Raw genomic sequence first — 26902 nt, 5'->3', positions numbered from 1 at the left:
TGGTTCTCGCTCCTGGCAGGCAGGTCACCAGTCGCGAGAACCAAGGACATCGTGGACAAAATTGGAAAGATCCTGGAAGGAACGGAGACAGAAGAGACTGCAGTAATGATCCACATCGGGACGAACGATATATAGTGGTGCTAGAAAAAGTTCAAAGAAGAGCGACCAAGATGGTAAAGGGGATGGAACTCCTCTCATATGAGGAAAGACTAAAATGGTTAGGGCTCTTCAGCTTGGAAAAGAGATGGCTGAGGGGAGATATGATTGAAATCTACAAAAACCTGAGCAGAGTAGAATGGGTACAAGTGGATCGATTTTTCACGCCATCAAAAATTACAAAGACTAGGAGACACTCGATGAAGTTAAAGGGAAATACTTTTAAAACTAATTGGAGGACATTTTTCACTCAGAGAATAGTTAAGCTCTGGAACGTTTTGCCAGAGGATGTGGTAAAAGCAGATAATGTAGCTGGTTTTAAGAAAGGTTTGGACAAGTTCCTGGAGGAAAAGTCCATAGTCTGTTATTGAGAAAGACACGGGCGAAGCCACTGCTTGCACTGGATTGGTAGCATGGAATATTGCTACACCTTGGATTCTGGCCACCGTGAGAACAGGCTACTGGGCTTGATGGACCATTGGTTTGACCCAGTAAGGCTATTCTTATGTTCTTATGTTCTTAACTTATCTACTCAATTTTTGTACTGACAGTTTAACAATTACACAGTTGTAGAGTATCATTTTGTTCAAAATGAACTCTACTGTAGTTTTAATTTAATTAAAGTATGTATTCTCCCATTATCTGAAATTTTAAGTGGCACATAACTCAAAATGTCAACAATAATTCTGTTACAATAGGAAACAAGTGTAAGAATAATGAATAAAGCACACAGTAAAATTAATATAACAAATTATACTTGCTATATGAAAAGCCAGTACATATACAGTTTGAATTAATGTTTAAATATGGACCTCTGTATTTGCACCTGCTGAAATCACAACACTGCTGAGCTCTGGGCTTTCTGGACACGAAATCTTAGAAGGTCATCATGCAGGATGGTTAATAATAATAATAATAACTTTATTTTTCTATACCGCCATAGTCAGGCGACTTCTAGGCGGTTCACATTGAAAGAAGGCTGGACAGTCAGCGAATAACAATGTCTAAATACAATACAATAAGTCTAAATACAATACAATAAGTCTAAATAGAAAGCTTACATAATAATTGGAGTTCTATGGGTAAAGAATACATGAAAGGAGCTTCTTGAGAGAAAGAAAAGGCATTTACAGAGGGGGAAATCCTAGTGAGAGGGAGAGGACAGTTTTAGTCAATGTATTTGTCGAATAGGGCGGTTTTAATTGATTTTCAGAATGCACTGTAAGTCAGATTGGGTTCATTAACTGAATCTTACCTTTGTTTGGGGTTTTTTTTCAGTGGCCCTGTACCCAGCACATGTGCTTAACTGGAATTTCTTTGAGATTTATATACTTACTTAGAGGTACACTCTCTGCACTTAGTCCACCAAAAAGGAAAAGCTGATCATCTCCTATGGCAGTCAAAGTATGCCATGATCGACCTTTGGGTTTCTCCCCATTAATATTAATCCTAATCAATACATGAAAAAAGAAGGAAAATAGTTGGTGAGAGAACTAACTTCTCCTGAGGATAATTACAGCAGAGAAGAATCACCCAAGCAAGACTTGAAACTGGAATAAATATACGTCTTCCATCACTAAACTACTGTCTCAATGTCAAGCTGTTTTCTAACCATTATTATTAAACTGAAAGCCCTTGCACAATAATTTTGGGCCATTATATGTAATAAGCTACCCCCTCTTTTACAAACGCATAGCATGGGTTTTAGCGCTGGCAGCGGCGTTAACTGCTCCAACGCTCATAGGAATTCTATGAGTGTTGGAGCAGGTACCTCCACTGCAGGCGCTGTGTGTTCATAAAAAAGGGGGTAAAATAGTTAAGAAAAGATTTTACAGCAGGTGTTATCAGATGGAAAATGCCATGTTAAACACGTGGAGGGGCATAATCAAAAAACCCATCTAAGTCCCTTTTTGGCCTAAGTCCTTAAACGTTCAAAGCAGAAGCAGGGAAAGTATCCATAACCAAAACAAACGTCCTTGTTTTGATTATGGCCTGCCTCTACTAAACACCCAGATCACCACTACGTCTACAAGTACACCCCCACAACGTCTACACTTTTTGGCCATAATGAACCAAAAAAACGCCTAAGCCACAAACGTCCAACAGAAGGGCTTTTAGGTGAAGGAGGAGCCAGTCTTTCGCCTAAAAGCTGGATTCTGTAACTGGTGTCTGTCAAAAACAACACCGGTTACAGAATCCCCCCCCCCCCAACAACGATCCAGGCAGGAGGGTGCCCAAGCCCTCCTGCCATGTCGAACCGTGAACACCCCCCTCTGACAACATCGGGGCAAGAGGGAGCCCAAGACCTCTTGCCCCATCGAACCATGACCCCCCCCCCCGACAACATCGGGGTAAGAGGGAGCTCAAGCCCTCCTGCCCCGCGGCAGCCCCGATGATTTCGGGGCAAGAGGGAGCCCAAGCCCTCCTGGCCCTGGCAACCCCCCCCTCTGACACGAAGGGACCAGGAGGGAGCCCAAGCCCTCCTGGCCCTGGCGAACCCCCTCTGACACGAAGGGGCCAGGAGGGAGCCCAAGCCCTCCTGGCCCTAGCAACCCCCCCTATGACACGATGGGGCCAGGAGGGAGCGCAAGCCCTCCTGGCCCTGGCGACTCCCTACCCCCCACTAAAATACGGGCAGGGGGGATCCCAGGCCCTCCTGCCCTCGACACAACCCCCTCCCCCCAACAACCGCCCCCCAGAACCCTCGATCGCCCCCCCCGCCGACCCTCGACCCCCCCGGCCGACCCCACGAGACCCTCACCCCCCTTCCCCGTACCTGTTAAGTTGGCCAGATGAACGGGTGCCAAACCCGCCCGTCCGGCAGGCCAGCCGGGTCCAGAATGGGGCCGGATTGGCCCAGGCGGCAGAAACCCCGCCCACAGGTGGGGAGTGAGGCACCTGGGCCAATCAGAATAGGCTCTCTCCTGGCCCCTTTGTGTCGGAGGGGGGGTTGCCGGGGCCAGGAGGGCTTGGGCTCCCTCCTGGCCTGCTCGTACTCGGCGGGGGGGGGGGGGCACGCTCGCCGGGGCAGGAGGGCTTGAGCTCCCTCTCGCACCGATGTTGTCGTGGGGGTCGCGGTTCGACGGGGCAGGAGAGCTTGGGCTACCTCTTGCCCCGATATCGTCGGGGGGGTGATGTATCGCGGCAGGAGAGATTGGCCATCTCCCCTGCCTCGATGCGATCACTCCTGTACCCAAACTGCCACAACTCGCAGCAGGAGAGATTGGGCATCTCTCCTGCCGCAGGTCGCAGCAGTTCGGGTAGAGGGGTGATCGCATTGCGGTAGGGGAGATGAAGCATCTCTCCTGCCGCGATGGTTGCGGTGGCTAGGTTGCCAGGCCACTAAACAGATCGCGCCAGCGGCAATTAGCTCAGCGGCCCCTTTTTCGGCACTTAGACCTGGTTTGACTTCGTCTAAGTCAAAAAGGTCTAAGTGCCGACTAGGCAACCTGTCAAATGTTTTGGTTATACCTGTTGTACGCCTAGGTGTAGGTTGGCCCACCTCCCGCCCTTTCCCCTCCTCTAAACACGCCTCTTTTCTCTCTGTGGGTCTAGAGGCAGGGGAAAGGCCTAAGCTGTTTTTAGATTCGTCTAAAAACCAGCTTTGGTTATGGGTACTTGGACGATCAGGCTTTTTGATCATCCAAGTAGCCATTTAGGACATTTTTTAGACATTTGTTTTTATTATGAACCCCTCAGTATATTAAAGAACATATAAGGTGCCCCCCCACTCTAATGACAGAGCACATAAGTTTATGAATTGCCATTACATAAGTCAACTCTAGCAGAGCAGAGACACCCCCTGTTGCTCCCACTATACTTCCTACTGCACGGCCAATTTTTTACTACTACTACTATTACAAACTTCAATAATTTGCTGCAATTGGTGGGAATGACAATTGTTACAATACATGTGGGAAAGAAGGAAAATTGTTGTCTTACCTGCTAATTTTCTTTCCTTAATCAAATCAATCCAGAATGAATAGACTATACCCCTCAGCCAGCAGATAGATACAAAAACTTAAGAGCTTAAGAGTAAAGTGATGCATTTAGGCAGAAAAAATAAAGATCACAAGTATAGAATGTCAGGTGTAACTCTGGGAAAGACCAAACAGGAAAAGGACCTGGGTGTACTGATAAAGAGGACCCTGAAACCATCAGCACATTGTGCGGCGACAGCAAAGAAAGCAAATAGAATGCTAGGCATGATAAAGAAGGGAATTACGAGTAGATCAGAGAAAGTTATAATACCACTGTACAGAGCCATGGTCCAGGCGTAGATATTGTCCAAATGAAAGAGAATTTAGGGAAACAGGAGACAAAGCTCTCCGAAATTGAACAAACAAACTTTGCTTTATTAAAAGAAAGAGTTTACATGGCAATGAAAATGGAGAGTTTTGAAAATCAACTGAGGAAGAATAATTTGAGACTTCTGAATTTTCCTAAATCTTCAGTCATCTCTCCCATGGAGATGATTAGGAAATATTTTAGGGAAATATTGTGTATCCCACCTGATAATTTATCTCTGATTGTAAGAGTTAATTACTTGCAGTTAAAGAGTACTGTGGAGGCTTCTACTCCTATTGAAAATCAAGGAGATAAAAAGGGGAATTGGATTTGACAACCTTCCTAGAGAGTTCACTGGAGGTGGTAACTGAGAGAAGAACTCTATTAGTTCCTTTAGCTTTGGAAAATGACCGTGATTATGTTATGCGTTTATATTTCCGTCATTTGAATGACCAGTTTTTTGGGGTCAAAATTCGTTTATTTCCTGATATGGCTCAAAAGTCCCAGAAGCAGAGGAAGGAGTTCTTGGCATTAAGGCCAAGAGTCCTGGCTTTGGGTGGAATTTCCTGTAAAATATTTGATTACTTATCAAAATAAGAGTTACTTATTTTTTGAACCCAAACAGCTGCTAGAATTCATTGAATTGAGAGAAGGAAGAGCAACTATGGCCGATAATATTTAGCTTGCTATACCAGCAGTAGGTAACACAGAATTATGCCGCTTCTTAGTATTTTGTATTATTTTATTTGTATTATTTCCTGTTGATCTCCTTTAATATTGTGGACTAAATATCTAATTGTTTTTACCTGATTTTATGATTTCAATAGTATGCTATATTGATCTATTCAAGTTGTATGAATTTCGCTTTGATTGAAATTTGAAAATTTTATAAAATAAAAATTAAAAAATTAAATTTGAGAGTTATTTATTTAAAGTTCTTTAAGCTATGTAAGGGTAATTGTAACAACCGTGAAACTAATATAGATAGAATAGAATTGCTAATCAATGCGAAAGGATGTGATTGTTTTTAACTGCAAATTAGCTCAAAACGTGACTCGATAGTTAACAAGCAAATGTGCATTTACTTATCATTAGTTTTCAAGGATCAATCACATCAAAGAATGATGATTGTCTGGGCGGTTGTATCCTTACACACACAGACGCTCATAACATTAACAGACTCTTGCATAAGCGACATACATGCCATCTATTTTAGCGTATACCGTATTTTCTCACATATAACGTGCGCGTTATACGTGGTTTTTACAAACCGCGCATAACCTTGCACGTTATATGCGTGAGCGCGTTGTACAAAATTTTTTTTACATAGTTCCCCCCCCCGACGTCCGATTCACCCCCCCGCAGGACCGCTCGCACACCCACCCCGAAGGACCGCTCGCACGCACCCGCACCCCCACCCCGAAGGACCGCTCGCATCCCCACAGCCTCCCGACCCCCCCCCCCATCATGTAGAAGCTCCTACCGGTGTCCTGCTGCTTCCTCTTGGCGGTCCCGGCCCTTCTGTGAGCCCTGCGCTGCTTCCTCTTCCGGCGGTTCGCCCTTTCTCTAACGTCAAGCCCTCTTGCCCGCCGACTCCCCGACACGATCAGGGCAAGAGGGAGCTCAAGCCCTCTTGCCCCCCCGACACGATCGGGGCAAAAAGGAAGCCCAAGCCCTCTTGCCCCGCCGACTCCCCAACTCCCCGACAATATCAGGCCAGGAGGGAGCCCAAACCCTCCTGGCCACGGCGACCCCCTACCCCCACCCCGCACTACATTATGGGCAGGAGGGATCCCAGGCCCTCCTGCCCTCGATGCAAACCCCCCTCCCCTCAATGACCGTCCCCCCCCAAGAACCTCCGACCGCCCCCCCAGCCAACCCGCGACCCCCCTGGCCGACCCCGACACCCCCACCCCCCTTCCCCATACCTTTGTGTAGCTGGCCGGACAGACGGGAGCCAAACCCGCCTGTCCGGCAGGCAGCCAACGACAGAATGAGGCCGGATTGGCCCATCCATCCCAAAGCTCCGCCTACTGGTGGGGCCTAAGGCGCCTGGGCCAATCATAATAGGCCCAGGAGCCTTAGGTCCCTCCTGGGGGCAGGGCCTTGGGTACATGGTCGGGTTGGGCCCAGGCGCCTTAGGCCCCACCAGTAGGCGGAGCTTTGGGACGGATGGGCCAATCCGGCCTCATTCCGTCGTTGGCTGCCTGCCGGACAGGCGGGTTTGGCTTCCGTCTGTCCGGCCAACTACACAAAGGTACGGGGAAGGGGGGTGGGGGTGTCGTGGGGGGTCGCGGGTCAGCTGGGGGGCGGTCGGAGGTTCTTGGGGGGGGGCGGTCGTTGGGGAGAGGGGGGTTTGCGTCGAGGGCAGGAGGGCCTGGGATCCCTCCTGCCCGTAATGTAGTGCGGGGTGGGGGTAAGGGGTCGCCGTGGCCAGGAGGGTTTGGGCTCCCTCCTGGCCCGATATTGTCGGGGAGTTGGGGAGTCGGCGGGGCAAGAGGGCTTGGGCTCCCTTTTGCCCCGATCGTGTCGGGGGGGCAAGAGGGCTTGAGCTCCCTCTTGCCCCAATCGTGTCGGGGGTGCTGCGGTTGGCTGGGGCAAGAGGGCTTGAGCTCCCTCTTGCCCCGATCGTGTCGGGGAGTCGGGGAGTTGGCGGGACAAGAGGGCTTGACGTTAGAGAAAGGGCGAACCGCTGGAAGAGGAAGCAGCGCAGGCGCAGGGCTCACGGAAGGGCCGGGACCGCCAAGAGAAAGCAGCAGGACACCGGTAGGAGCTTCTACATGATGGGGGGGGTCGGGAGGCTGTGGGGGTGCGAGCGGTCCTTCAGGGTGGGGGTGCAGGTGCGGGTAGGAGTGCGTGCGAGCGGTCCTTCGGGGTGGGGGTGCGAGCGGTCCTGCGGGGGTGTGAATCGGACGTCGGGGGGGGGGGCATCAGGCTTTCAGGGTGGGGACAGGACTTCAAGGGGGAGAGGAAAGTCGGGGCGGGCGAAAGGAGAGTCGGGGTGGCCAGAGGAGAGTCAGGGCGGGCAAAAGGAGAGTCGGGGGGGCAACGGGAGAGTCAGGCAGCATGCGCGGTATACGGGTGTGCGCGGTATATAAAAATTTCTGTACATAAATTTGTGTTTTCCGCGCGCTATACCCGTGTGCGCGTTTTAAACGGGTGCGCGTTATCTACGTGAAAATATGGTACTTATGAAGGGAATTTTTTAAAATAAAGTAAAATTCTGTAATCTCTCATGGCACACCCAGAATCTCTTCGGGGCACACCACAGTTTAAGAGACACTGCTGTAACAAAACAAATTTTGACCACAACCCCTCCTACAAAACCTCAAGAGAGGAGGAGATCCAGAGTCCTCAACCATAATGAATCACACACCTGAAAGAATCCAGAGGGCCCTCTGGTATCCCACCACATCTTGAATCAGAGCACAACTAAACAAGAGCAGTATACTCTGGAGGAAAGGAGAGATAGGGGTGATATGATACAGACATTTAAATATTTGAAGGTATTAATATAGGACCAAATCTTTTCCAGAGAAGGGAAATTGAGCAGAACACATTGAGACTTAAGAGTAATGTTAGGAAATTATTTTTCATGGAGAGAGTATTGGATGCCTGGAATGCCCTCCCGAGGGAGGTGGTGGAGAGGAAAACTGTGATGGAATTCAAAAAAGCATGGGATGAACACAGAGGATCACTAATTAGAATATGAATGGGCAAACTTTCACAGTCTAAATCCCGTAAAGGAGATGGTTTGGATAGACTGGAGTGTTCTTCAAGTACAACTCCAGTAGTTTGAACCTAAGGACAGTACCAGGTAGACTTCTAAGGTCTATGGCCCAGAAATAACAAAGAAAAAAGACATTTAAATTTAATCATGAAATTAGAAACATAGAAACATAGAATATGACGGCAGAAAAGGACCACCGACCCAACAAGTCTGCCCCTAAGTTCTTCCTTGAAGTGATCCCACATGCTTATCCCATTTTTTCTTAAACTCTAGCACGCTGCTGGCCTCAATTACCTGCAGTGGAAGATCATTCCAACGATCAACCACCCTTTCGGTGAAGAAATACTTCCTAGTGTCGCTATGAAATCTCCCACCCCTGATTTTCAACGGATGCCCTCTTGTTGCCGTAGGTCCTTTAAGGAAAAAGATATCTTCTTCTACCTCAATAAGGCCCGTGACATATTTGAACGTCTCAATCATGTCACCCCTCTCTCTGCTTTCCTCGAGTGAGTATAGCTGCAACTTACCCCAGACGTTCCTCATAAGGAAGATCCTTGAGTCCTGAGATCATCCTGGTGGCCATTCGCTGAACCGACTGAACTCTCAGCACATCCTTTTGATAGTGTGGCCTCCAGAATTGTACACAATATTCCAGATGAGGTTTCACCATGGACCTGTACAACGGCATTACAACTTCGGGCTTCCGGCTGACGAAACTTCTTCAGATACAACCCAGCATTTGTCTAGCCTTGGATGAAGCTTTCTCCACTTGATTGGCAGCCTTCATATCTTCACTAATGATCACTCCTAAATCCCGTTCTGCTGCTGCTGACCTCTAGATAACTTAGGAGGGCTTTCCTCACATCCAGCTTCCTGGTCCTTTTTTTTTTAACCTTGTGGTCTGGAATGTTGTTAAACTTACCTCTTGAATGACATGAAACACCAAAATAACCTTCAGCAATATGGACAGGACTGTGTGCAAGGAAACTCCCACCTCCTTGTTCTTGAGGAAGGGTTCCCTGCATAACAGGGATTGCAACTCTAAGGCTCGTCTCACTGACATGATGGTCACAAGGAAAACAGTCTTGATGGTAAGATCCAACAAGGATGCCACCTGCATAGGTTATGGGGGTAGAGTCAGCAGCGGAGTTTGGACGGGTCTGGGGCAGAGCTTGGGCGGGGTACTTGATTGGTATTTGTTAGGCTTAGGGGGTACTTGGTTTGAAAAGGTTGAGAAACACTGCTTTAGCTTGTGTTTCTTGGGCTGTGGGGCAACCGTGCCCTGTCATGTAGAATAGTCAAGATTTCCATGCCCCGAAAACAGAAAAGGCCACCCCAACAGGCTAGCCACTCTTTTGGTCACCTGTTTAATCAGATGACAGGCTATGCTGGTCATTCCCCCTCTCCAGTCCACACCACGCGGCACAAGGGCACTCCTGAGCTGCAAATTTTGTGCAATCTTGGCACAAATTTGGGTTAGAAGAGCCCAAGGATTCCATCCCAACTAGTTGAGGCATAAAAAGCACAGTTACTTACCGTAACAGGTGTTATCCAGGGACAGCAGGCAGATATTCTTGACTGATGGGTGACGGCACCGACGGAGCCCCGGTACGGACAATTTTAGAGTGATTGCACTCTAAGAACTTGGAAAGTTCTAGCAGGCCGCACCGCGCACGCGCGAGTGCCCTCCGACCGACGGAGGCGCGCGGTCCCCAGTTAGGATAAGCCAGCCAAGAAGCCAACCCGAAGAGGTGGGTGGGACGCAAGAATATCTGCCTGCTGTCCCTGGATAACACCTGTTACGGTAAGTAACTGTGCTTTATCCCAGGACAAGCAGGCAGCATATTCTTGACTGATGGGTGACCTCCAAGCTAACAAAAAGAGGGATGGAGGGAAGGTTGGCCATTAGGAAAACAAATTTTGCAAAACAGATTGACCGAAGTGTCCATCCCGTCTGGAGAATGCATCCAGACAATAATGAGATGTAAAAGTATGAACTGAGGACCAAGTAGCAGCCTTGCAGATTTCCTCAATAGGAGTGGAACGGAGGAAAGCCACAGATGCTGCCATAGCTCGAACTCTATGGGCCGTGACAGAACCTTCCAGTGTCAGTCCGGTCTGAGCATAACAGAATGAAATGCACGCTGCAAGCCAATTGGACAACGTATGTTTAGAAACAGGACGTCCCAAGTTATTCGGATCAAAGGACAGAAAGAGTTGTGGAGATGATCTGTGGGGCTTAGTACGGTCTAAATAGTAAGCTAAAGCCCGCTTACAGTCCAAAGTATGCAGAGCCTGTTCTCCAGAATGAGAGTGAGGTTTCGGAAAGAAGACAGGCAGAACAATGGATTGGTTGAGATGGAATTCAGAGACAACCTTAGGGAGAAACTTTGGATGAGTAAGCAGAACCACCTTGTCATGATGAAAGACTGTAAAAGGTGGATCCGCAACTAGTGCATGTAGCTCACTGACCCTCCTGGCAGAGGTAAGAGCAATAAGGAAGACCACTTTCCAAGTGAGGAACTTGAAAGGAGCTGTAGCCAAAGGTTCAAACGGAGGCTTCATTAAGGCGGAGAGAACCACATTGAGATCCCAGACTACAGGAGGAGCTTTAAGAGGTGGTTTCACGTTGAAAAGACCCCGCATGAATCTGGAAACCAAAGGATGAGCTGAAAGGAGTTTTCCATGAACTGGCTCATGAAAAGCAGCAATAGCACTGAGGTGGACTCTGATGGAAGTAGACTTGAGACCAGAGTCAGACAAAGAAAGAAGATAATCCAACAAGGTCTCCACTGCAAGGGAAGTGGGATCATGATGATGAAGGAGACACCAGGAAGAAAATCTTGTCCACTTCTGATGGTAACATTGCAGAGTGGCCGGTTTCCTGGAGGCATCCAGAATAGAACAAACGGGCTGAGACAAAAGAGTATCATGTGAAGTCAGCCCGAGAGATACCAAGCTGTCAGGTGCAGAGACTGGAGGTTGGGATGCAGAAGGGTGTGCTGATGCTGTGTAAGCAGAGAAGGAAACAGTGGAAGAAGAATAGGCTCCCTGGAACTGAGTTGAAGTAGAAGGGAGAACCAATGTTGCCTGGGCCATCGTGGAGCGATGAGAATCATGGTGGCCTGTTCCCTCTTGAGCTTGAACAAGGTTCGTAACATGAGAGGCAGCGGAGGGAAAGCATACAGGAACAGATTGGACCAATCAAGGAGAAATGCGTCCGCTGCCAGACGGTGAGGAGAGTAGAGTCTGGAGCAGAAGAGGGGCAGATGGTGATTGTGAGGAGCTGCAAAGAGGTCTATCTGAGGAGTGCCCCACTGAGCGAAGATGGACTGTAGAGTTAAAGGATCGAGAGTCCACTCGTGAGGCTGGAGAATTCTGCTGAGATTGTCCGCTAAGGAATTCTGTTCTCCCTGAATGTAGATAGCTTACAGGAATAATTGGTGATCTGTGGCCCAAGCCCAAATTTTCTGGGCTTCCTGGCACAAGAGGCGAGAGCCTGTCCCACCCTGTTTGTTGATGTAGTACATCGCAACTTGATTGTCCGTGCACAGTAGTAGGACTTGAGGAAAGAGAAGATGTTGGAAGGCCTTGAGGGCATAAAACATTGCTCTGAGTTCCAGGAAATTGATGTGATGCTTCTTTTCCTGGGCTGTCCAAAGGCCTTGAGTTTGGAACTCGTTCAAATGAGCTCCCCAGGCATAAGGGGTGGCGTCGGTGGTGATGACAAGTTGATGAGGAGGTAGATGGAACAGAAGACCTCTGGAGAGATTTGAGGATATCAACCACCATTGTAGAGATTGAAGAAGAGATGATGTCACAAATATGTGTCGTGAGCAAGGATCCGTCGCTTGAGACCACTGGGTAGCTAGGGTCCATTGAGGAGTGCGCAGGTGAAGACGTGCGAAGGGTGTGACATGAACTGTTGAGGCCATGTGACCCAAAAGTATCATCATTTGCTTGGCAGGGATGGAACGTTGTGGCAGCACCTGCTGACATAGAGATTGAAGAGTGTGAAGACGGTTGGAAGGCAGGAACACTCTCATGAGGACTGTGTCCAGCACCGCTCCAATGAATTGAAGTCTCTGAGTGGGGATGAGATGAGATTTGGGTAGATTGATCTCGAACCCCAGAAGTTGTAGAAACAGGATGGTTTGGTTGGAGCACTGTCTGAGAGGAAGTGGCCTTGATTAACCAATCGTCAAGGTAAGGAAAGACCTGAAGGTGGTGAGAGCGTAGAAAGGCAGCCACCACAATCAGACATTTGGTGAACACTCTTGGAGAGGAGGCAAGACCGAAGGGCAGCACCTTGTATTGGTAATGACAATGATTGATCATGAAGCGGAGGTACTGTCTGGAGGCCAGATTGACCGGTATGTGAGTATATGCCTCTTTGAGATCGAGGGAGCATAGCCAGTCGTCTTGAGTGAGAAGAGGGTAAAGAATGGCTAAAGAGAGCATCCTGAATTTCTCTTTGACCAAGCATTTGTTGAGATCGCGAAGATCTAGGATGGGTCCGAGATCTCCTGTTTTTTGGGAACCAGAAAATAACGGGAGTAGAATCCCTGCCCCTTTTAATCTAGAGGAACTTCCTCTATGGCGTTCAGAAGGAGGAGGGATTGAACCTCTTGAAGAAGGAGGGAAGACTGAGGAGTGTTCAAAGCAGACTCTTTTGGCAGACTTTGGATAGGAAGAGTCTGAAAGTTGAGAGAATAGCCGTGTCGGATGATGTTGAGGACCCACTGATCCGAGGTGATGATTTCCCAACGGCTGATGTAAAAAGCAAGACGTCCTCCTATGGGTCGTGGAGGATGGGCAGATGGTAGAACACTGGCTATGTCCTGGAGAACCAAGTCAAAAGGGTTGGGTAAACTTTTGTGGTGGAGGAGGCTTTACCTGTTGTTGCTGTGCTGGCCTAGGAGTTTGCCTTTGTTGTTGGCGCTGACGTCTAGGCTGTTGAGGAGCCGGTGGCAAGGGACGAGCCACATAGCGGCGTTGGTAGGCCGATTGTTGCCGAAAAGGCCGGGCAGGTGGGGTCTTCTTTTTAGTTTTCAGGAGAGTATCCCACCTGGTCTCATAGGCAGAGAGTTTTTGCGAAGTGGAGTCCATGGATTCTCCAAAGAGCTCATCGCCTAGACAAGGAGCATTAGCTAGGCGATCTTGATGGTTAACATCAAGTTCTGAGACTCTGAGCCATGCCAGACGATGCATGGCAACAGACATGGCCGTGGCTCGAGAGGTCAGTTCAAATGTGTCATAGATCGACCGGACCATGAATTTCCGAAGCTGTAGAAGAGATGAAGAACATTGGCAAAAGGCAGATTTCTTGCGGTCAGGGAGGTACTTTTCAAAAGCAGTCAGATTTTGAATGAGATGCTTCAGATAAAAAGAAAAATGAAAGGCATAATTCCCTGACCTGTTAGCCAACATCGCATTCTGGTACAACCTTTTGCCAAATTTATCCATGGCCTTACCTTCTCTGCCAGGAGGGACTGAGGCATACACACTAGCTCCTGTGGATTTTTTAAAGTGTGGATTCCACTAAGAGAGACTCATGTGGAAGTTGCGGTTTGTCAAAGCCAGGAATGGGGATGACTTTATATAAGGAGTCCAATTTACGAGGGGCTCCTGGGATAGTCAAAGGTGTCTCTAGATTCTTGTAAAAAGTCTCCCTCAAGATATCGTGGAGGGGTAATTTCAGAAATTCCCTTGGAGGCTGGTCAAAATCCATTGCATCAAGGAACGCTTTGGATTTTTTGGACTCAGCCTCCAAGGGAATAGAAAGAGATTTACACATCTCTTTCAAGAAGGAGGTGAAAGAGGTAGCATCAGGCTTAGAGGACGGATCTAAAACAGAAGGATTCTCATCACCCGATGAACACTCCCCCTCAGAGAGAAGAGGCTCTTCGGAGTCACCCCACAGATCAGGATCCCTAACTTGGAAGCTGCGATCCTGGGACTCCGGTGTGGGGGGTTCCAGGTGTCGGGTTTTGTGTGTCGACTTACCCGATCTCAGAGAAGCGGTACCAGGAGATGTTAAGGGCTGTATCGGTGCCGAAGTTTGCACAGCCTGGTGTAGAGCTCTCGGTTCCGGTGCCAGGATCGGCATGGAGACCGAGGAAGCAGAATGTACCGGTACTGACAAAGTGGATGCGGACAATAGAGGCTGCTCCACTGTCGGTACCGGTGGCTCAGACCGGACCGGGACTGGAAGGCTCGGTGTCAATAAAGCAGGAAGGAGCTGTTGTAACTGCTCCTTAAGTTGCACCTGCAGGACGGCAGCAATCTGCTCGTCCAGCGAAGGCACCGGTATCGCTTTTTTCTTCTGCGGTACCTGTGGTGCCGCTCGATGCCCCGAGGAGGAGGATCCCGAGGTCGAGGGGCTGATCCTCAATCGGGGCGGAGCGCCTCGAGGTCGGCAGGACTGGGCTCGCTGCTACTGAGACCGGAGGACGCTCCAGCGGGGAAGGCTTCTTAGCCGGCTTACCTGAAGGATGCGACGCCGGCGCGGTGTCGACTGAGGCGGGGCCGATGTCGGTGCCGGTGCCATAGGTTCAGACATATCGGCACCAAATAACAACCGTTGTTGGATTTGATGGTTTTTCAAAGTCCGTTTCTTTAAAGTGGCACAGCGGGTGCAGGTGGACGCCCGATGGTCTGGACCCAGACACTGTAAGCACCAGTTGTGCGGGTCGGTGAGAGAAATGGGCCGTGCACACCAATGGCACTTCTTAAACCCGGGTTGGGGGGGCATGAATGTGAAAACGGCTTCTGCCAAATCGAAGGCCGAGGCCTCGATGTTGGCAACAGGCCCCGCCGTGGCGAACCGAAAAAATGTAAAGTTTGTTTTTTTTTTAAATCAAAAAAAGAACAAAAGAAAAAGAGGAAAAAAGATTTCCTGAAAGTTTACGCGAGCGGGAAGCGAAGAAAAAATTCTTTTCAACAGCTGTTGAAAAGGACGCGTCTTCTTAGCTCCGTGGAAACTAAGAAACAGGGGACCGCGCGCCTCCGTCGGGCGGGAGGGCATTCGCGCGTGCGCGGTGCGGCCTGCTAGAACTTTCCAAGTTCTTAGAGTGCAATCACTCTAAAATTGTCGGTGCCGTCACCCATCAGTCAAGAATATGCTGCCTGCTTGTCCTAGGATAAGCACAGTTACTTACCGAAGTGTTGTTATCCAGGGTTAGCAGGCAGATATTCTCTACATGTGGGTGACGTCACTGACGGAGCCCCCTAGTGGATGTTTTCGCAAGCAGACTTGCTTGAAGATCTTCAAGCTTGCGATTGGCTCGCGCATGCGCGCGTGCCCCTCCCGCCCGACCTAGAGCATGTGTCTCCTCAGCGTGGCCTCAGTTCAGATAACAAGCAAAGAAGCCAACCACGGGGAGGTGGGAGGGTTGCGAGAATATCTGCCTGTTGTCCCTGGATAACACCTGTTACGGTAAGTAACTGTGCTTTATCCCAGGACAAGCAGGCAGCATATTCTCTACATGTGGGTGACCTCCAAGCTAGCTATAATGGGATGGAGGGAGAGTTGGCAATTTAGGAGAATAGATGCTGCAAAACTGACTGGCCAAAATGGCCATCACGCCTGGAGAAAGCATCCAGACAGTAGTGAGAAGTGAAAGTGTGAACCGAGGACCAAGTAGCAGCCTTACAGATTTCCTCAATGGGAATTGAGAGGAGGAAAGCAACAGACGCCACCATCGCTCGGACCTTGTGGCCTGTGACTCGACTCGGCAGGTAGAGGCCAGCCTGAGCATAAACTAAACTAAACTAAACCTTAGGTTTGTATACCGCACTATCTCCGCATGCGCAGAGCTCGGCACGGTTTACAGAGGTTGAGAGGAAAGGAACTACAAAGAAGGGATAGGAGAGGGACTGAGAAGATAGAGAGGGACAGAGTACTAGAGAACGGGGAGGTGATTAGATTTTTGAGAAGAGCCAAGTTTTCAAATGTTTGCGGAAGGATTGGAAGGAGCTAGAATTTCTGGGCGGGGATGAGAGGTTGTTCCAGAGTTCTGTGGAGGGATGTTCCAAGTTTTCCTGCGCGGGATATACCTTTTATAGATGGGAAAGATAGTTTCAGTTTTTGGGAGGGTCTAGAAGAGAGCGGGTTTGAGGAATTCCAGAAGAGTGGGATAACGGGAGGAAGGACGCCATGTAGAATCTTGAAGGCTATGCAGGCACATTTATAGAGGACTCTGGAGTATACTGGGAGCCAGTGAAGCTTGGAGAGGAGTGGGGAAACGTGATCGAACTTGCCTTTTGCGAAAATAAGCTTGGCCGCGGCGTTCTGAATTAGCTGAAGTCTATGGAGGTTTTTCTTTGTTAGGCTTATATAGATGGAGTTGCAGTAGTCCAGTCTAGAGAGGATGGTGGATTGAACGAGGATGGCGAAATGAGAATGATGAAAGCAAGATCTTACTTTCTTCAACATATGAAGGCTAAAGAAGCATTTTTTTACTAGGGAGTTGAGGTGATCGTTGAAGGAGAGAGAGGAGTCTAAGATGATGCCTAGGACTTTGCTTGAAAACTCAAGCTGAAGAGTGGGGCCGGAAGGTAGAGGGATGGAGGTGGGTAAATGATTTGAAATTGGGCCGAGCCAAAGTAGTTTGGTTTTGGACTCATTCAGTTTCATTTGTACAGATTGGGCCCAGGATTGGAGGTTCGTAATACATGTGGAGATGTTCTCAGCGAGGTTCGAGAGGTTCGAGTCGGTTTCGAGGAGGATGAGGATATCGTCAGCGTAGGAGTAGAGAGTTTCTAGAAAGAGATACAAGCGGCCAACCAGTTAGAAATAGTCCGCTTAGAAACAGAGTGACCCAGGCGATTAGGATAGAAAGAGAGGAACAGCTGGGGAGCAGAACGATGAGGAGCGGTACGCTTCAAGTAGAAGGCCAGCACATGCTTACAATCAAGAGAATGCAGAGCCGCTTCTCCAGGATAAGAATGGGGCTTCGGAAAAAACACAGGAAGAACAATGGATTGGTTGATGTGAAACTCAGAAACAACCTTAGGCAAGAATTTAGAATGGGTACTGAGAACCACCTTATCATGATGGAAGACAGTGAAAGGTGGGTCCGCAACCAAGGCTTGAAGCTCACTGACCCTATGGGCAGAAGTGAGAGCAATGAGAAACACAACCTTCCTAGTAAGATACTTCAAGTGAGCCCGAGCTAGCGGCTCGAATGGAGGCTGCATCAAACGAGCAAGGACCACATTAAGATCCCAAACCACGGAAGGCGGTTTAAGGGGCGGATGAACCTGGAAAAGGCCTTTCATGAAGCAGGAAACCACAGGATGAACAGAGATAGGCTTCCCGTCAATCGGCTGATGAAAAGCAGTAATGGCACTAAGGTGGACTTGAACTGAAGAGGACTTGAGTCCAGTGCCAGACAAGTGCAACAGATAATCCAGGACAGCAGATAGGAAGGCAGAGACCGGCTCCAGCAGTCGAGTAGCACACCAAGAAGAAAAGCAGGTCCACTTCTGATGGTAACATTGGCGAGTGGACTCTTTCCAAGACGCCACCAGGACATCCAGTACTGGCTGGGAGAACTAGAACGAGGGCATTAAGTTTCGAGGAATCAAGCCGTCAAGTGCAGAGACTGAAGGTTGGGATGAAGCAGCGAACCCCGACTCTGCGTAAGCAGAGAAGGAAAAACAGGCATAAGAAGAGGTTCCCTGGAACTGAGTTGCAACCTGAAGGGAGAACCATGGCTGTTGGGGCCACCGAGGAGCTATCAGAATCATGGTGGCATGCGTGGACTTGAGCCTGACGAGAGTCTTCAGAATCAGAGGGAATGGAGGGAACGCATACAGAAACAGGTCCGTCCAATCCAGTAGAAAAGAATCCGCCTCGAGTCTGAGAGGGGTGTAAACCCTGGAGCAGAAGCGGGGCAACTTGTGATTGAGGGGGGATGCGAACAGATCGATGTCCGGAGTTCCCCAACGAGCAAACACCTGACGCAGAGTCACAGAATGGATGGACCACTCAACCTGTCCACCAGACAATTGTGCTGGCCCTGAATGTAGATCGCATGAAGGAACATGTTGCGGCAAATGGCCCATTCCCAGAGCCCCATAGCCTCTCGGCACAGGGACAGGGACCCTGTTCCCCCCTGTTTGTTGATATAATATATGGCAACCTGGTTGTCCGTGCGGATCAGCACCACTCGGTCGCGAAGCAGGTGACAAAAAGCCTGCAGGGAGAGGAAAATCACCCGAAGCTCCAGCAGATTGATGTGACAAAGACGGTCGGCACTGGACCAAAGACCCTGAGTGCAAAGACCGTCCAGAAAAGCCCCCCAAGCATAGGTCGACGAGTCCGTCGTGAGGACCTTTTGCGGAGGAGGAGTATGAAACAGAAAACCTCTGGAAAGATTGGAAGAGAGCATCCACCAACAGAGAGACTTCTTCAACAAAGGAGTCACGACAATGCTTCGAGAGAGAGGATCCCGATCCTGGTTCCATTGGGACGCAAGAGTCCACTGAGGAATACGGAAGTGAAGTCTGTCAAAAGGAGTCACGTGAACCGTAGAGGCCATGTGAACAAGGAGGACCATCAGGAGCCGAGCCGGGGCCGAGGACAGATGGATCACCCTCTGGCATAAATGAACAAGGGCCTCCTGCCAAGGCCGAGGCAAGAAGGAGCGGAGACGAACCGTGTCCAGGACCGCTCCAATGAACTCTAGAGACTGGGATGGACAGAGGTGAGACTTGGGGAAGTTCACCTCGAAGCCGAGACTCTGAAGGAGCAAGATGGTATGATTCATCGCTTGCAGAACTTCTTGGCGAGAGGATGCTTTGATCAACCAGTCGTCGAGGTAGGGAAACACCTTCAGGCAGCGGAGACGCAGGCCGCAGCTACCACAGCCAGGCATTTCGTGAAAACTCTCGGAGAGGCCACCAGGCCGAAGGGAAGAACACGATACTGGAGATGGAGATTCCCCACCCGGAATCTCAGATACCGGCGAGAGGCCGGGTGTATTGGAATGTGCGTGTACGCCTCTTTGAGGTTCCAGTGAGCACAGCCAGTCCCCCCTCATCCAAGAGGGGGTTCAGAGAACTTAGGTTGAGCATTCTGAACCGTTCCCAAACTAGAAACTTGTTCAGAGCACGGTGGTCCGGGATCAGATGCAGATCCCCCGTCTTCTTGGGCACCAGACAGTACCGGGAGTAGAACCCCATGTTCCACTGGTCCGGAGGAACCTCCTCGACCGCCCTGAGGCGAAGAAGGGCCCGAGCTTCTTGTAGAAGGAGGGGCAGCTGAGACCGGCCCGAAGGAAACTCTTTTGGAGGAAGGTCTGGGGGTGACTGAAGAGAAGGGAGTACCCCTCCCGGATAATGGAAAGCACCCAACTGTCGGAGGTAAGGCTTGCCCACCATGTGTAGAAATGATGGAGACGCCCCCCGATAGGGAGGGGAGAAGTCTCCAGAATGAAGGAAGCCCGAAGGCTCATACTGGAATTGTCAAAAAGACGGCCCAGGCTTCGCCGGAGCCGGTGGCTGGACCTTAGCTTGTCGCTGCTGTTGCTGTTGCAGCAAGCTTGAAGGTCTTCAAGCAAGTCTGCTTGCAAAAACGTCCGCTAGGGGGTTCCGTCAGTGATGTCACCCACATGTAGAGAATATGCTGCCTGCTTGTCCTGGGATAATTACAGTTTTGGAAGTGAAGGGAATGTTTGAAAAAAGATTGCTAAAATCCAAGGTGGCCACTGTCAAGAAATTCACATCTAAAAACGCTAACAAAACACACTTACTAAATTAAAAAAATGGCAAAATTAGGATTTTTCAGGTGAGGAGACACAGGAAAACATTCAGAAACTCCCATAAATCTGTATTTCAGAGCTATCCCGATTCACCTCATAGGCCTGCCCTAGCCCTTTACAGTAGCTAGGAAGAAGAAGAATTAGTGCCTCAAGTTGGAAATGCCTCTTCGACACTGATCTTTGGGCTGCCAGTCAGACAATGAGCCTGACTATACCCCCATCCCCACAAACCAACAGACACACTTATAGAAAAGGGGAGTTGAAAAATGCAGCGAGCACCCTGTGAGTCAGTACTGATCCGCGTGAGGATGCCTAACAGCCTGCACTTGAACCCCTGCTAAATAGTAGGTAAGGATTAGATGCAGCTCCAAAGATACTAGTGTTGGCTGGCCAACAGGTATCAAAAGGGATCGGCTTGTCAGCTGCACATCGAGAGCTGAAGTTAAAAGCTCTGAGCTCTGAAAAAAACAAAAAAGGAGAAAAATACAGAATAAAATAAGAAAAGAGAGAGAGCAGAACAGAAACACTTGCGTGCAAATGGGAAAAACTGCAGGTAGCAGTAGAGCTCACAGTGAAATAGGAGGGACATAGAAAAAGTAGAGTGGATTCCTTCTGCAGATGGCTCGCAGCCATGGGGAGATAACCCATTTGTCTAGAATGACACACCTCTATTGCACTGGAATATTCATTATGGGTATCCTGAAAATCTGTCTGGGTTGAGAACCCCTGATCTACAGTAATTTATTACGTTTTATACACATATTGATTCTGTCAAAAATTCTATTATTTAATTATGGTACTTTAAATTTAGGGCCTCTTCTATTAAACTGTGCTAGCAGTTTTCTAGCGCGGGGAGCCCTGCTGAATGGCCTGCGCTGCTCCCGATTATCATAGAATTCCTATGAGCGTCGAGAGCAGTGCAGGCCATTCAGCGCGGCTCTCTGCGCTAAAAACTGCTAGCACAGTTTAATAGAAGATGGGGGTTAGTATTTACATTCTGCATCTATTGTGCCATCAGTTCTAACATACTGGGGGATTTTGCCTTCATATTTGAACTTACCTTCCAGACCACATCCAAGTATCTAAGTTTAGGAAATGCAAATCATTCATTCTGGTTTGCTAAAAATCAAAATAAAATAAAATAAATAAACATCAATCTCTCTCTGTAACATATATTACAATTGAAAAAAAGCACAATTTCTAGCTTCGGTGCATTTGCCGTGGCCGTATCGCTAGTGTAAAAGGGGTACTAAAGACTAAGTAGTACCTTGTTATAAATCTAGAGGGGCTACTATGGTTGTTGTTGCATCCTGACTTGCCTAAAACACTGATTCCACTGCACATCTATTTATCATCAACTCAATTATTTCATTGCATTTCTAGTGCTTATACCAATTATAACCCATTAGTTCTCCACCTCCCTCTTCACCTCAACCAGGATCAACAACAACCACCAGCTGACTATCCCCTCATTCAAGGAGTTAAGTACAAGTGAATATTCAACATCCTTTTCATGTACGTCGCTACAAGAACCTGGAACACCCTTTCAACAGCTATAAGAACTGAACTGAACTACCTCACCTTCAGGAAAAGACTAAAAATATACCAATTTGATAAATTCCTTTCAGCTCAGTGACTCTGCCCTCTTTGTATGACAATGTAACCATCCTCCACAACATGATATAGAAACACAGAAACATGATGGCAGATAAAGGCCAAATGGCCCATCCAGTCTGCCCATCCGCAGTAACAATTATCTCTTCTCTCTAAGACAGGGGTGTCAAACTGAGGCTCGCGGGCCAAATCTGACCGCAGTGTAATTAGATTTGGCCCACAAGAAAATATGCTTTCTGTTCCTTCCCTCCCTCAATCTCATTGGGGAAGAAATAAAGGGTCTAAAAACAGAGGAGAGGGAGATGGTGGACAATGGGAGGGAAGGAACAGAAAAGGAGAGAAGTTGGACACAAGGGATGGTGTGGAGGGGGGATAGAGATACTAGATAGGAGGGTAGTTGGGAAGAGAAAAGGAGAGATGGTGGACCCTGGGGTGGTGGGGAAGGAGGGAGGGATGCTGGATAAAAGGGTAGTTGAGAAAAGGAGAGATGGTGGATCTGGGGATTGTGGGATCCATCGCTGCAGCTGTGGGTATGGAGACAAAAAGAAAGAAAGATGTCAGACCTCTGGGGGAGGGAAGGGAAACAGAAGGGAAGGCAGAGATGGAAGATGGATGGTTAGCACTAAGAAAGAAATGGGCAGGAGACCCTGGCAAGCGAGTTATCAGAAGACAAACAGAAACCAGAGCCTGGAACCAATATGATTTGAATAATGACCAGACAACAAAAGGTAGAAAAAATAATTTTATTTTCTATTTTGTGATTACAATATGTCAGATTTGAAATGTGTACCCTGTCAGAGTTGGTGTTAGTTAGCAAGTGTGAACTAGGACCTAAACGAGAGGAAAAGTTTTTTTATTTATTTTGTTTACACCACAGAGCTGGTGTGGGGTTGGAGAGATTGTAACTAGAGAGTTGCGCGGGGACAGAAATCCCAACCGTCCCCACCAAAGTCCCACCCGTCCCCGTGAGGAATCCCACCTGTCCCCACCCGTCCCCGCGAGGAATCCCTCCGTCCCCACCCGTCCCCGCGAGGAATCCCCTTCGTCCCCGCGAGGAATCCCCTCCGTCCCCATCCGTCCCTATAAACTACAGAAATAGTTATTTCATTTAATTATGCTACTGAATTAAAGGCTCTGGGAGAAACCCATTTACAAATAAGCAAAAAGACTTTATTAATTTGGAAATATTAATTGGGAAGAATACATACTTTGTAAACGGGTTTCTACCAGAGCCTCTAATGTTTATAAATTTTTATCAACACAACTAATATACTACTTTATCCTAAAGCAAAAAAAAAAAAAAAAAGAAATATAATTTTTTCCTACCTTTGTTGCCTGGTTTCTGCTTTCCTCATGTTCTCATTCAATTCCTTCCATCCACTTTTTCTCTTCTCTCTGCGTCTTCCATTTGCTCTGTTACTGTGCCTCTCCCTTTCTCCCCCCCCCAATTGGTCTAGCACCCATCTTCTTCCCTCCGCTCCCCCCATAGCTGGCATCTCTATCTTCTTCCCTGCCAGCGTCTTCTCCCCACTCTCTCTTCCCCATTTCTTTCAGCGTCCTTCTCCCCCCCCATCTTCCCCATGTCCTGTCAGCGTCCTTCACCCCCCTCTGTCTTCCCCATGTGCTTTCAGTGTCTTTCTCCGCCCTCTGTCTTCCCCATGTGCTTTCAGTGTCCTTCTCCCCCCTCTGTCTTCCCCATGTCCTTTCAGCGTCCTTCTCCCCCCCATCTTCCTCATGTCCTTTCAGCGTCCTTCTCCACCCCTTTGTCTTCCCTATGTGCTTTCAGCTTCCTTCTCCCCCCCCCGTCTTCCCCATGTCCTTTCAGCGTCCTTCTCCCCCCCATCTTCCCCATGTCCTTTTCAGCATCCTTCTCCACCCCTTTCTCTTCCCCAGTGCTTTCGGCGTCCTTCTCCCCCCTCAGTTTTACCTTAAGCGTCTTTTCCTCTCCACTCCAACTTTCCTCCCTTTCACCCTCCCTGCCCTTACCTTTGTGGCGCTTACCTGCCCGACTGACAACAGAACAGGCCCGGTCCGACAAACCTCCCTGCCCTGTAGCCGCGAATCTAAATTACCTTCTTACAGCAGCTGGAATATTGAAGCTGCTGTAAGAAAGTAATTTAGATTCGTGGCTACAGGGCAGGGAGGTTTGTCGGACCGGGCCTGTTGTCGGTCGGTCGGGGGACCTGGCCGGCTGTGCTGCACCCGGGGCGGACCGCCCTCCCTGCCCCCCCCCTTGGTACACCACTGCCTTTTCCCAACCTGCCCTGCCGCAACACACAGCCGACCGGAAGTCTTCCCGATGTCAGCGCTGACGTCGGAGGGAGGGAGGGCTTTGCTTAAGCCCTCCTTCCGACGTCAGCGCTGACATCGGGAAGACTTCCATTCGGCTGTGTGCTACGGCAGGGCAGGTAGGGAGATGAGCCTCGCAGCTGAGTACATCCAGCCCCGCAAGAACCCCGTGACCCTCAGAGGCATCCCCATGGGATCCCCGCGACCCTAGGGGGCGTCCCCATGGGATCCCCGCGACCCAAAGGGGGAACCCACGGGATTCCTGCGGGATTCCCGACATCCCCGTTCCCGTGCAGCTCTCTAATTGTAACCCTATAATTCTACTAAGACTAAGTAGCTTAATAAAAAATTTGGCCCATGACTTAGCCTGTGTTTTAGATTTCGGCCCCTTATGTGATTGAGTTTGACACCCCTGCTCTAAGACATCCCACGTGCCTATCCCAGGCTTTCTTGAATTCAGACACAGTCTCTGTCTCCACCACCTCTTCCGGGAGACTGTTCCACGCATCTACGACCCTTTCTGTAAAAAAGTATTTCCTTAGATTACTCCTGAGCCCACCTCTTAACTTCATCCTATACCCTCTCATTCCAGAGCTTCCTTTCAACTGAGACTCAACTCATGTGCATTTAGATCATGTAGGTATTTGAATGTTTCTATCATATCTCCCCTCTCCCGCCTTTCCTCCAAGGTATATAAATTGAGATCTATAAGTCTGTCCCCATATGCCTTATGACGAAGACCACACACCATTTTAATAACCTTCCTCTGGATCAACTCCATCCTTTTTATATCTTTTTGAAGGTGTGACCTCCAGAATTGTACACAATATTCTAAATGAGGTCTCACCAAAGTCTTATACCTACTGGCAATGCCTCTCCCTATGCACCCTAGCATCCTTCTAGCTTTCACTGTCACCTTTTCAACCTGTTTGGCCACCTTAAGATCATCACATATAATCACACCCAAGTCTTGCTCTTCTGTCGTGCACATAGTTCTTCACCCCCTCTTCAAATACTTCCCCTCTTGCAACAATGTTATCTTTCTCTACAATGTCTTATAACTTTTTCCTCTCTTATAATAGTGTAACCTTCCACTACAATGTGATATAACAATTTCCCTATGATGCTGCATTGTCCTCTTATCATGAAAATCACCTAGAACCTGTACTGGATAAGTGCAATTAAGAAATCCAGACTAGATTAGAATGCTGAATATAGATCCATTTTGTTCTAATCTTGCTAATTCTTGTATCTCCCTCATAATCTGCAGTAGCTTCTGGATGAGCCTAAATCAGATCTTTGATTCCAAATCTATATGATGATTTCATGATATACTAGTGAGTAAATAAATAGCCAGTACCTGCAGGCTAGTCAGAGGATATCAAACTCATTATTGGTTGGGATGTAAGCCTTGATTTGAACCTCCAGTGGCCATTTCTTCCAAAACCAGACCACCATTGCCTTTCAACATGTCAACATGTTTTGATCCCTTTCAACTATCTGAATAGGGTCTAAACCTTTTACTGAAAGGCTAACACAAACATGTAATAATAAAGCACAGTTACTTACCATAACAGGTATGATACAGAGACAGCAGGCAGATATTCTCAAATGTGGGTCATCCACGGAGCCCCAGTATGGACAGAAGTAAAGTGTACTGTCACTTTAAGCTTTTAGCAAAGCTTTGAGACTGCCTGCACCACGCATATGCGAGTGTTTTCCTGCCCGACACCAGCTTGTGAGGACATCAGTTCTATGCCCAAGTGAAGAAGCCAACCAGGGGAGGTGGGTGGGTTGTGAGAATATCTGCCAGTTGTCTCTGGATAACACTTGTTACAGTAAGTAACTCTACTTTATCCTGGGACAAGCAGGCAGCATATTCTCACATGTGGAACTCCCTAGCTGCCAGGATTATGTGAAAAGTATTAATTTTGTATTAACATGAGTCTGACAAATTTAGTATGGTTGAAGGGAATAAATTTTGTAGAACTGCTTGGCCGAACCGACTATCCCATCTGGAATGATTCTCCAAACAGTCGTAGGATGTGAAGGCATTTATTGAGGAACAGGTGGCTGCTTTGCATGGGAGTGGAATGCAGGTAAGCTACTGAAGTCGCCATTGCTCTAACTTTATATGCAGTGAAAAGATTTTCCAGTCCAGCCTGAGCATAGCAAACAGAGATACAGTCCACCAGCTATGTGGAGATGGTTCTCTTGGTGTCAGAGCTCCAAGTGTGTTTGGATCAAATGACAGGAACAGTTGAGTGGAAGTTCTGTGAGGTTTAGTCTGATCCAAGTAATAAACTAATGCATGTTTACAGCCCAATGTGTGGAATGCGGTTTTGGAAAGAAGACTGGAAATACAATGGATTGATTTAGGTGAAATTTTGAGACTATCTTTGGGAGGAAGTTTGGATGAGTTTGGAGAACCACTCTACCATGGTAAAATGTTGTAAAAGGTGGATCTGACATAAGTGCTTGAAATTCACTTACTCAGTGAGCAGATGCAATAGATATGAGGGATACTACTTTCCAAGTAAGATGTTGAGGATATAAAGCATTGTTCTGCCCTAGGCAAACTGGCAGCAGTGACCTCTAAACCTGGAGCTGGGGTATACAGAAGAACTGAGCTTATAAAATGAACGCTGCGTGAATCTATTTAAGCAAGAACTGCAAGGACTTGCAAAAATAAAACCACAGGAAGAGCAGAAACACAAAATCAGGAAAGGGAGGAGGGAGTTTCAGTTTTCTACTCTGCTGGACTGTTTGACATCCATTGGAATCTCAGGCCATGTTCTCAATTGGTTCCATGGGTTAGAGAATGACACGGTGAAAAAATTGGTCCCCGTCACCGCCCCGTCCCCGTCTCACCATCCCCGTCACCGCCCCGTCCCCGTCTCACCATCCCCGTCACCGCCCCGTCCCCGTCTCACCATCCTCTTCACCGCCCCGTCACCGCCACTGCCACACCATTCACCGCCCCGTCACCGCCACTGCAATCCCATTCACTTTTCTTTATTTACGTATAAAGGAAACATTCTTTAAAACTTTAAAACTT

General features: G+C 48.4%; 1 protein-coding gene across 6 annotated transcripts in view; it reads right to left on the bottom strand.

The window, feature by feature from the left end:
* The window catches only part of KLHDC1 (kelch domain containing 1), a 167390-nt gene that overhangs the window by 58943 nt on the left and 81545 nt on the right, over window positions 1-26902 (bottom strand). For all 6 annotated transcript variants that reach the window (XM_033952968.1, XM_033952973.1, XM_033952971.1 and 3 more), the window contains 2 exons: window positions 21002-21060; window positions 1493-1605 (listed from right to left, as the gene is read on the bottom strand). In XM_033952968.1, the coding sequence (XP_033808859.1) occupies window positions 1493-1605; window positions 21002-21060 (172 nt within the window). The remainder of the gene's footprint in view (window positions 1-1492; window positions 1606-21001; window positions 21061-26902) is intronic.

This window comes from Geotrypetes seraphini, chromosome 7 (genome assembly GCF_902459505.1).
Source record: "Geotrypetes seraphini chromosome 7, aGeoSer1.1, whole genome shotgun sequence".
Taxonomy (NCBI): domain Eukaryota; kingdom Metazoa; phylum Chordata; class Amphibia; order Gymnophiona; family Dermophiidae; genus Geotrypetes; species Geotrypetes seraphini.
The sequence above is the reverse complement of the archived record's forward strand: the minus strand, read 5'-3'. Positions and strand labels throughout refer to the sequence as shown.